This window comes from Capsicum annuum, chromosome 10 (assembly GCF_002878395.1).
Source record: "Capsicum annuum cultivar UCD-10X-F1 chromosome 10, UCD10Xv1.1, whole genome shotgun sequence".
Taxonomy (NCBI): domain Eukaryota; kingdom Viridiplantae; phylum Streptophyta; class Magnoliopsida; order Solanales; family Solanaceae; genus Capsicum; species Capsicum annuum.
The window spans coordinates 212,636,567-212,647,474 of NC_061120.1; the positions used below are offsets into that span (position 1 = coordinate 212,636,567).

Genomic DNA, 10,908 nt, shown 5'->3' on the forward strand with positions numbered 1-10,908 from the left:
TGTCACAATATCAAAGTAGTGAAATGATTTTACTTCAATCAAGAAATAATAGTTACTACTTACTACATTATAATGATAAATGCATTATACACTTTACATCCCCAATTTTATTTGATCAAACTTGCAGTGACTAAAGAATATCGAAACAACTAAACTAACAGAAAGAATAGCAGAAAAAAACTACTCCTATCAACTACTATGTTTTTAGATCTTACATCTGTTTAAGGTCCTTTCCAAGTTTTTCCTTCGAAAAACTCTGCCAGCATTCGTTCAAGATCCTCCGGACTGTATCTGATATACTTCTGGGGATTTTTGCCACTCTCAATCATCGGCCTAACAATAATCAACAAACTCATACAAATCACTTAATGATTTCTCACAGTTACGTATGCATGAAGCATAACAACAATAATAGCCTGTGTAATCCCACAGGTGGGGTCTGAGGAGGATAGAATGTATGCAAACTTTACCCCAACCTCGTAGAGATAGGCCCTCTGCTTAAATCAAGCATTTCCAAACGGTTTGAAAAAGAGAATACAGATATGAGAGCAGTAACAAACTTCATTTTCACTCAGGAAAATAGGAGATTACATGATTAGAAGCTAGTATGTTGAACTTCTTTTATTGGATAGAATTCGACTTGATCAAATAGAAAACTACATTAAACAATACTAGGAAGTACGCAGACTAAAGAAACATGTCACACGAAACAATGAATATGCGATGAACCATATTTTTCGAGGCATAATGAATGAACAGATCGGAAACAACATTAAATCAAGTACTATATTATGCAAAAAAAATGTGTCAAGTCATATGGTGGATTACACCCCATATGAAGAGTCAATGAAAACAATGCTTGGAGAGGGAAGATATAGAAGTTCTACTATTCATTGATAAAAGTAGTGTTAAGTAAGTTCAAGAAAGCATACCCGAAACGCTTAGCGAAAGACCTGTATGCAGGCAATAGGACTTCAGCAACCGCGAGCCTTAAAGACTCGCGCAACTCACTGTCAGGAACTGTCCATTGAGATTGCCTCTGATGAATCTCCTCAAATAACATGTTGAAGGTCTTAAACCTGTCTTTCACACCAGACCTAGAGATACTAGCGCTGCTACTGACTTCACCAGTAAATGAAGCATTCCCGGAACCTCCTTGGACAGAGAGAGTCTGCAGAATCTGCGGCAAGGACCAGCAGGGCGGTATAATGTTACTTTGTAACAAACGGAAATAACTATTCAGGATGACATAAAATGATGCAGTACTCCACACATATCCAACATGTATGACCAGTCTAACGAGAAGGTGTCAACGGATTGAAAAGACGAGGCTAGGGAACAATATTTCAGAACAGGCTTCATATTGTAAATTGTACATTTTCCTTCAAGGAGAACGTTAGAGAAGTCATGAGAATGGAAGAAGAAGAGGAGATTCCACAGGCATCTTTATTATGTATTCAACTGATCCACAACTTGAAAAGAGATGCGGTTCAGAACTAGACAAACTGATAAAAGGAAGCTATTTTAAACAATTATCTTGTCCTTGATCACTATGAACATAACACGCTATTTTCCTGAAGAAAAATATCAACCAGAATTAGATTATGTCCAATTTTTCGCCTCAACTCTCAATAGGAATTAATTGAAAATCTCCCTTCGGATGTTTTAGGAGTTCTTCTTTGCAGCTCAGACTAGAGCTCCCTCCTGGTGCTTTAGGCACCATTTTTTACAGCTAATAAGAATGATCACATGACTAATAGGAGATCAATTCTCAGAAGAATCATATAGAGTCCACCTTTGTCAAAGATAAGAAGCTGCATTGTAGAAGTCCCAATCATGCTATAATTAGAGGCGGAGCCACGATTTCAAGTAAGGGGGTTCAATATTCAAAGAAAACTAAGTCGAATGGGGTTCAACACCTACTATAACCACATAAAAAAATAATTTTAATCATGTATAAATAGTATATTTTTCCGTCGAAGGGGGTACGGACGAACCCCCTAAAGAGGGCTGGCTCCGCCTCTGGCTATTATTAGATGAAGTCTATATCTTACGATATCAATACCATCACAGAATACAATTTCACAAGAAAGAAGAACCGTAACCTCACAATCCAAATTAACAAAGAAAAGTTGAGAAAATGTTCCAGAACACCAGTAGAAAGAATGTGGATCATCATGAGTGTAAAATTACAGAGGTAGAAAGCAAACCTTAGACCAAGAGATCCTCTTGTACTGATTTGCATGCTGCTGAACTACCCTTCTATGTATTTGCACCCAATCATCACCAAGCACATCCTTTGCTTCTGACCTAGACCATCATAGAACGTCAAAGATATATTTGTAGCAAACTAAGCAACTCATTCTCTCAAGAAACATTTTAACTTACCTGCGAACAGATCTTACAATGTAGTGGATGTTATTCATTAGAAATAATTGAGTCAATGCAGGATCTTTGTATTGCTTAGATTTCCCATCCAAGTTGCTCTGAAGAGCTTGCAATATCCGTGTGGTTATAACTCCCAACTGATCTTTATGACCCTCATCAGCGTCTCCGAAAAGTTGCTTTAGAGTTGATTGATAGCTGTCCACAGTCAATAGATAGTGAGAATTGCAAAACTGTAAAAACACGAGCTTTAAACTGAAAAAGAAAGGAATGCAAAGTTCCACCTGATCAGATAAACTAATTGTTTCAGGGAGACAAGGTAAGTGATGCAACCAAAAGAGGAAGCACAAGACTAGACAGAAAACGGTGAAGATGTGACTTACAAGGTACAGGAACTACAGAAAACAGTTTATGATATGCAATACTTGCATTGTTTAGGAATGATCCGGAAAGAACAATTATGAAAGCATAGAAATTCATAGATAGATATGGAAAGTAAGTACATAGGGTTGAAATCCTCAATAATGTACGCTCAAAACACATTTCTTAAAACTATTTCAAGTAGTGAAGAATGAGACATATAAATCATTTCGAAAATCAATATCAAGAATGATCAGCAACATCTGCAAGATTGCGATATATAACAAACTCCTAGTTCCCAACAAAAAGAATGTACACAAAGGATTGGAGAACATTGTGAAGACTTACTCAAACAAAAACTTAACATAATTTATCACATAACTAGTTAAAGGATGGACAGTTCCATCAAGAACAGAAGTCTTGGTGGCATCCTTTTCTACTGCTTCTTCAAAATCTACAAAGGTCTCTTGTGCAGTCTCAGCCAGACGATCAGTCAACAGTGTAGCAGATTCTCTCATTTCAGCACAATATTTGCTTCCGAATATACTATCCATCTGTCAGGCCAACAAAATTCCCCTTCCACAGGGAAGGATAATGGAGGGAAATACAAAAATTAGTATTTAATGTTAAGATATTGAGGCAAGGTAATACACAGGTGAATCAACGGATACCAGGCAATTTATTAAAGGTTCTACAACAGAATGAAATGACAAATGGTTTTTCTCTTACCGCGACCCGCAACATAAAAGTAAATTTCATACTTGTGCAATAAATTTTGCTCATAGTTCTTCCTAGTAACTCTAGGCTAAACTTGTTGCTCAACCCCCACCACCCACCCATCCACTCTTTAAAAAGGAATAACAAATAGTAGCATTTTTATCTAAAGCATTTAGGTTATGGATTTATGTTGAAAGATAAAGAGCTCCATTATAGCTAGCCAGATGGAACAATTTTGCTGTAAGTTGGGGTGCAGAAAGACAACGATAGAGTCAAAGACGTGAACTGAAGGTAATATGATAAATGTGATGCTGAAAATGAAGATGTTTATTTACTGTGGTATTCACTTGAATATTATATGATCGGGCAATTGACTTTTCCACTGGACACGCTCTTAGATATACCAAGGTATTCAGAGAAATCAAAAACACTTTAGCTAGAAGTGTCTAACTAGCAAAAGCCAGTAAATAATCCTACATATAACTCAGAATTTCTTCAATTTTCCTACGGCTCTATCAATTGCAAGAATGCTCCTACGTTAGCAGCAGTAGAAACAGGAAGAATAAGTTAAAAGGTAGGATTTTCCAGAAGCAACGATAAGGAGACAGAGATATCTGCTCAGTCATTTCATCATACCTCTGACTGAAGTTCTCTCATTATCTCATACATATCTAGAAGGACAAATAGCTTTTCAGGCGATCGTTTGCTCTTGGCAATAGCTTCTCCAAAGCTAAGAAGCACCGATACACTATTTCCAGTAACCTCTGCGAAACATTGATCTCTAAGACTATCCTGACCTTCAAAAATTTGATCAGCGACTCTCTTCTCTGCAGCAAATAAAAGTTTTACCTGTGTCAAAAATGATGAATAGGTTAATAAAAGGGGAAACAGAGAGCAAGGATCAAATCAAAATCAAATTGGATGATGAGACAGTGCTTACGGATATCCGCATGAAGTGAATCCAGTTTCCTATTTTTGCCTCTAAAACTTCCCACTGCATTTTCTGTACATCCTCTTTGCCAAGCCTTTCCACACCTAGCTTTCTAAGACTTTGTTCCACGACTACAGAGCGTATTTCACTGGATACAAACAGGATGTATGGGAAATGCAAATGACATGAGACAGAGTAGTATATCCAGGGAAAAAACACTTTGTCAGATAAAAGATTATCACAGAAAATTAATCAAGAAAAAGCTTGGAAGTTATCAGTTTGTTAGTTCTCTCGCAAACAAAAGCCATGTTAAATATCCACAGTTACAATTGCACAACTCTTAAGTAATACTATATGGAATGCTAGGTCAGTAGACAAGATAATAGATAGAGCAAACCTAAGCAGCATTACATCATAAGATATATGACAGAGCAGATATCGCTTATCAGGTCACCAAAAAGAAATCTTGGCAACGTACAGATTAGGATACTGCTATATTTTGAAATTCTATATGGTCATCAGAAAGTCAGTTAAGCTGTATCTAGAAGCAGGCAGGTCTCAAGAACAAAGTTGTCAGAATCGTCGCTTTCCAATTGCATGAGCTATTAAGCACATCTAATTCATTATGATCAACGTCAAATGTTAAAGTGCATCCTGCAAGTATATCATTATTTAAGGAGATAACTTACTTATAAATAGTATACAGTTGCTGTTGATGGCCGGCTTGAACCATTTGCGTAGCCAACTCATGTAGCAAGGGCAGTATTCTAGGGGGAATGAGTGCTGGAGGATGGTAAACAACTGTTTCTAAACTTCGTTGGTGCTCTTTCGATCCAGTAACATCACCCTTACTAGGTGATCCTGTAGATGGTCTCAGAGATTGGGGTAGGCAATCGAAAAGACGATCAGGTTCAATAGGTTTACTGCAATCAATATATGTCAAACCAAGTTAGTTAATATTAATACTTATCAAACAGAAGTTAACTTGAATGATGAACTTAAAACGCTATAAAAGAATTCTACTTTTACATGAAAGAGCAGGTAAAGTTAATATACTCAAAACTACAAAGCAAAACATATGAAGAAACTTATTAAATTACAGACCTGTACGAAGTTAGAAGCTGACGGAATTCTTCTTCAAGCTTAAGAATAGACTTTGCCAGTAAATTTGAAACATGATTAATCATACCAATACTACTCTTAAGGCCTTTGGTACTGCTGAAAAATTTAACAATATCCCTTAGTTGATTAATTGCTTCCAGATAACTTTCCAAATCCTCATGTGGCCCTCGCAATATTTTGGCCTCTGTCTGTAAAGTTCAAAGGGCATTTTAACACTCATGTAAGGTATAATGCAGATATATGATCCATACAAAATCAGCAAAAACTTAATGATTAAAGACCTCGACGATACTGACTTTTCAATGATGAATTGAAACAGAAGAAGTAATTATCTTTTTATATATATACAGTAGATGTTGAACCCTTCTGCTTCTTCGTGTATTTACTAGCAGCGGGGCGAGGATTATGGCAAAGTGTGGGCAAATTTTCTTTCCAGTTGTATTGAGTATGTGAAAAATTAAACACACACTCATGATAGTTAACATTTAACCTCTGTACACCAAATAATTTTCCTGCACGAGACCACCCTTCGCCTAAGGTGGTTGTATACTTATATTTTAAACTGCTGAATGAAAATTCTTTCTCCTCAGCTGCAAACTAATGACATATGGTTTTAATGTCCTTGTATATGCATGTGTACATACTGTGCATACTCATAGTGCAATACAGGAAAATCCAAAGTGAGTGTAACGTGTGGTCTAGCGGTTCAATGAAGTGGGTTGAGCACCGCGAGGTCTCAAAGTTCAATTTCCAACAGAGACAAATGCTAGGTGATTTCATTCCATCTGTTCTAGTCTTGGTGGACAGAATTACCTAATACTTGTTGCTGGAAGGAGGTGGCAACAGGGGCTAAGCCACCTTTCATCCAGGGGTTCATTCGAAACCGATGGAAAATTATACTATTTTTATACTATTTTTACATGGTTAAAAATATTTTTCATGTATAGTGATGTTGAACCCACTTCGACTAGTTCATATGTTTACTTCTGAAACCCCTTAATGAAAATTTTGGCTCCGCCACGGAGTAACAAATATCAAGTGAATTAGTTGAGGTGCGGACAAGCTTAGCCCAGACACCACAGTTATTAAAAAAAAAAAAAAAAGTGTAACAGAAGAAGTATGAATAAATTTAAACACACTCATAATAGCTAACATTTAACCTCTGTAAATTACATTATTTTTCGGTGAAGGGTGTGCACTGAACCACTCTCCGCCTAAGGCGGCTGTTTACGGAATCATATTTTGAACCGTGAGTGAATATCCACACATGGTTTTGAAGCCCTTGTGTATACATTGTGTACATACATAATGTGCATATCCTCATAGTGCAACACAGCAAAATACAAATAACCAGCTTACCAAAAGCAAAGTGTAACAGAATAAGTAAAATTTAAATTAACCCAAATAAGACCAACCTGGCGTGCAAGATCGAATTGACCTAATATCACCTCAGCTACCTTCAACGTCTTGTCAATATTCTCATGTGCTTTCCTAATCGAATGTGTCCTTATCTTTTTCAAAAAAAAAAAATTTTACAAAACACAACCAAAAAAAAATTAAAAAATTAATCAACCTATGGAACACACATTATATACATTTTCATTGATTACACATTTACGTACCTGAGTAGGACGCATTGCGGTTTCGAGGGCAGAGAGACGATGATCAAAGGAACCAAGAATGGAGATCATATTATCAGTAATTGTTTGGCTTTTTTGCATTGATTCGTTCATAAATTGTGATCTTTCTTTTAGGTTTTCCATTACTACTGCATAAGCCGCCATTGTTAGAGATGATTTTGTTGAGCTTCAAAAATGGAGAAAAATGGAAATGAAAATGGTGTGTGTGTTATGTGTATGGGAGATTTTATTTTTATTTACAGAGAGACGTAAAGGGAACTGTATATTTTTTTTTGTATTTTTTTTATTTTTGTGATATGCGTGTAATTGCCCCGACTTATTAATAATTGAATTAGACTCCACCACCAACATCGATTGTGGTGCAGCGGATGAGGCTAGTTTATCTTTAACCTCGATCCTGGATATGAAGAAAACTTTGTTGGGAGCGCTATCCCCGAATGGACCGAATTAGTCGGGCTCCAATGTGGGTACCAGACACCGAATGGAAAACCAAAAAGAAAAATATTAAATTAAACTCCCACGAACTTTACAAAATTATGGAAATTTCTCTTCAACTTTTTTATTAGGCGTTTACTGAAAAAGATTCAATATATGATGCGGTTTTAAATAGGAGGTTGTGGAAGATACGATTTAAGATAGAAGATTATTAGTTGAAATTGTGCTTTACTCTTATAATTTTTTTTTATTCGATTTATGTTACTATCCTATTGTTTTATTGTATATAACTATTTGTTATTGTGTGTTATATTTTTGTTAGTATATGTTATTTTTTGCTCTTCCGTTGTTTCTTTTTATTGATTTGGAGTATTTTTAACGTAAGATCCACCAACTTTTAATTTCAATATTTTTAAGAAATAAGGACATTGAGAAACAGATTTAAGTAAGATTAGAAATAAGTGTATTTAAGAGTGTATAACAACTTTTATTTCCAGTTTTACCAATGATCTTCGCCAATGGGTCCATTTCAAGACTATATTTGGAATTGGATATGCTGATTTATATAATTTACTTTGGTTGGAGGAAAGATTTAAAAATAGTTCCACACGTATTTTATTAGTTCAAATGTCTGCATTACTTAGTCCAGTGTATCAGTATCTAAATATAATTAAAAATTTAGAAACGAAACGGTAAAATGATAGACATAATGCTTTGCATGCCATCTTATATTATTTCCTCTATTGTATTTTATGTGAAGCATTACTATTGGGAGAGTCAAATAATTACTACTCCCTCCGTTTCATAATAAATGAATTGTTGGATTTTGGCATACAAATTAAGAAAAAAAAAATATTAAAGATATAAATTTAACACAATTTTTCATTTTTACCCAAAAATAAAAGAAAAAATTGACCTTATAATATCTTTTCAAAAGTTAATTGGTTGTCAAATCATAAGGGTAAATTTGAAAAAAAATTCAATGATTCACTTATTTTGAAACACCAATAAATACGCCCAATAATTCACTTATTTCGAAACGAATGGAGTAATTTTAATCATTAGCTATATTAAATGATACTAGTAAGTAGTAAATTTTGTGTAATTTTAAATAAAGTTTAATTATCAAAGAGTTGAATAATCTCTGTCCGTATTTATTATCAAAGTCATAAGCTGCAAAAGAAAAACTGAAGAAGCTTCGTTTGAAAGTTCATGTCGGTGAAATGTTATTTGTCCTTTACTTCCATTTGAATCTGTTTAACACTCCAATTGAAAGTAATTTTAGTACAAATTATGAAGGGAAAAAACAGTGAATTGATTAAACATGGTACAATCTTAGTTTAAAGTGAATTGATAATACATAGTATAATACTACTATTAGTTTTCTCGTTTTTTTGTTTAGTCTTATATTATGTAATTATAATTATTCATCCAGCGACTATATAGTTATTCCGATTCAATTCAAATTCGGGAAGAGTAAGTAAATGAGACTTCAAATTATAAATGATAATAGAAACATTCTTAAGAGAATTTCTCAATTCAAAATGCTTACTACCTAATGGAGTTCTCATTTTTCATGATTTTAACATAAAAGATTTATTGACCCAACTAATTCAATTTGGGGCTGCGTATAACTCATTTAAGAGTGGAGGCGTTCATTATTAAGAACTTGGAAAATTTATTAGTCCAACTAATCTTAATTCAAATTGGATAAAACTTATTGAAGGATGAAAATGCTCCTTATGAGTTATTAACATTTTGAATTCAAGAATTTAAATCCGAGATTTCTAATTAGACATCTTACTAATTTATTTATTGAATTCAAATCTTGTTCTTTCGTCGTCATCTTAACTAAAGTACACTATTTGAGTTGATGATCTATCTAAATACTTCTTTATCTTTACAAGTAAAAATAAAAATGAATTTATGCTCACCAATGTAAATGGGCAAGGAAAATAAAGAATGTTCAAGCATCTTTTTTTCAAATCCAAAATATCAAAATAGGGTTAAAAGAACTCCACAGCGCGACAAAAGAATGTGCTCGACTAGCAGGAAAAGGCATCATTTCCACCCTAAACTATACCCAAAAAATCTAAGTCACACCTAAACTATACTAGTGACCTATTGCACATCTAAACTATAAAAAAGTGAAGCTATTACCTCCCCGCGACACTCATTCTAAGGCGCGTTGTTTACACTCGCTTTAGGCGCGTAAAAAGCAGAAAGGGAAATTAAAAGCAGATTAAAACGCACACGTATCATTATTCAATTGCATTTTATCAATCAATTATATTTAATTAGTTTTTAATTTATATTTATATAATTTTTATTTTCTTTCTTTACCTTTTAATTTGTTTTTCTTTTTACTTTTTTACTCTTCATCTCTAACTTCTTTCTTCTTTTCTCATTTCTTCCTCAACTCCATGTCTTATTCCTTACCTTCTGTCAACCTCCATCAATTCATCAATGAATTCACAAATTCACTTATCCTTTTATTTTATTTTTTTCTTTATTATTATAAGTGGAAAGAAATTTGTTGTTAATGTTATGTCCTTTTGATTTTGTTAGAACCAAATGTAGGTTACTCAATTTTGACCCCAACTAGAAGCGTTTAAACAGTTTTTGCTTGGAGCAGTAATGGCTTTTGTTTTGTATTAAGTCTTTAAGACATACCTTTACTTAATATAATCCCATCAGTTACCCAAAAAAAATACGAGTTGGATTCGAACCCATAACCCACATTTCAATTTATAATTGATATTTCTCTGTAAATCTGGGTATTATTTAGATGAAATTTATTCAATTTTAATTTAAATTAGATTGTGGTTTTTTAAATTTTATAAAATTCGATTATGGGTATCTTGAATTTCACGAGTTGGATAGTGGGTTGTTCGAATTTTACAAAATTGAAATGTGGGTATCTTGAATTTCATGAGTTCGATTCTGTATTTCTTGCATTTTACTGAATTGTGTTGTGGGTTTCTCGAATTTTGCAAATTGAATTTTAAGTTTATCGAATTTTATGAAGTTGAGTTATGAGTTTCTTACATTTACGAATTGAATTGTAAATTAGTTGAATTTTATTGAACTGAGTTGTGGGTTTCTTGAATTTTCAAGAATTGAGTTTTGTGTTTGCATTTTACGGTCTGGGTTATGATTTGCTCGAATTTTATCGAATTGAGTTGTGGGTTTCTAGAATTTCACTAAAAATGACAAAGATTGTGAAATAGCGAAAGGATTGAAGTGATTTTATTTGTCGGATTTGGATTGCTTTGATCTGATCGAATCAGTTTGTTTATCAGTAAATGGGTTTTGCCC

General features: G+C 33.9%; 1 protein-coding gene across 1 annotated transcript; it reads right to left on the reverse strand.

The window, feature by feature from the left end:
- Window positions 1-15: 15 nt before the first annotated feature.
- LOC107843716 (exocyst complex component EXO70A1) lies at window positions 16-7,572 on the reverse strand. Its single transcript, XM_047397318.1, has 11 exons — window positions 7,138-7,572; window positions 6,931-7,026; window positions 5,498-5,703; window positions 5,083-5,316; window positions 4,403-4,541; window positions 4,099-4,311; window positions 3,094-3,299; window positions 2,389-2,583; window positions 2,211-2,310; window positions 933-1,180; window positions 16-333 (listed from the first exon to the last, which is right to left on the reverse strand). Exons 1-11 carry the CDS (start codon window positions 7,297-7,299, stop codon window positions 222-224), a joined length of 1,911 nt encoding a protein of 636 aa, XP_047253274.1. The 5' UTR covers window positions 7,300-7,572; the 3' UTR covers window positions 16-221.
- Between the last annotated feature and the right edge of the window lie 3,336 nt (window positions 7,573-10,908).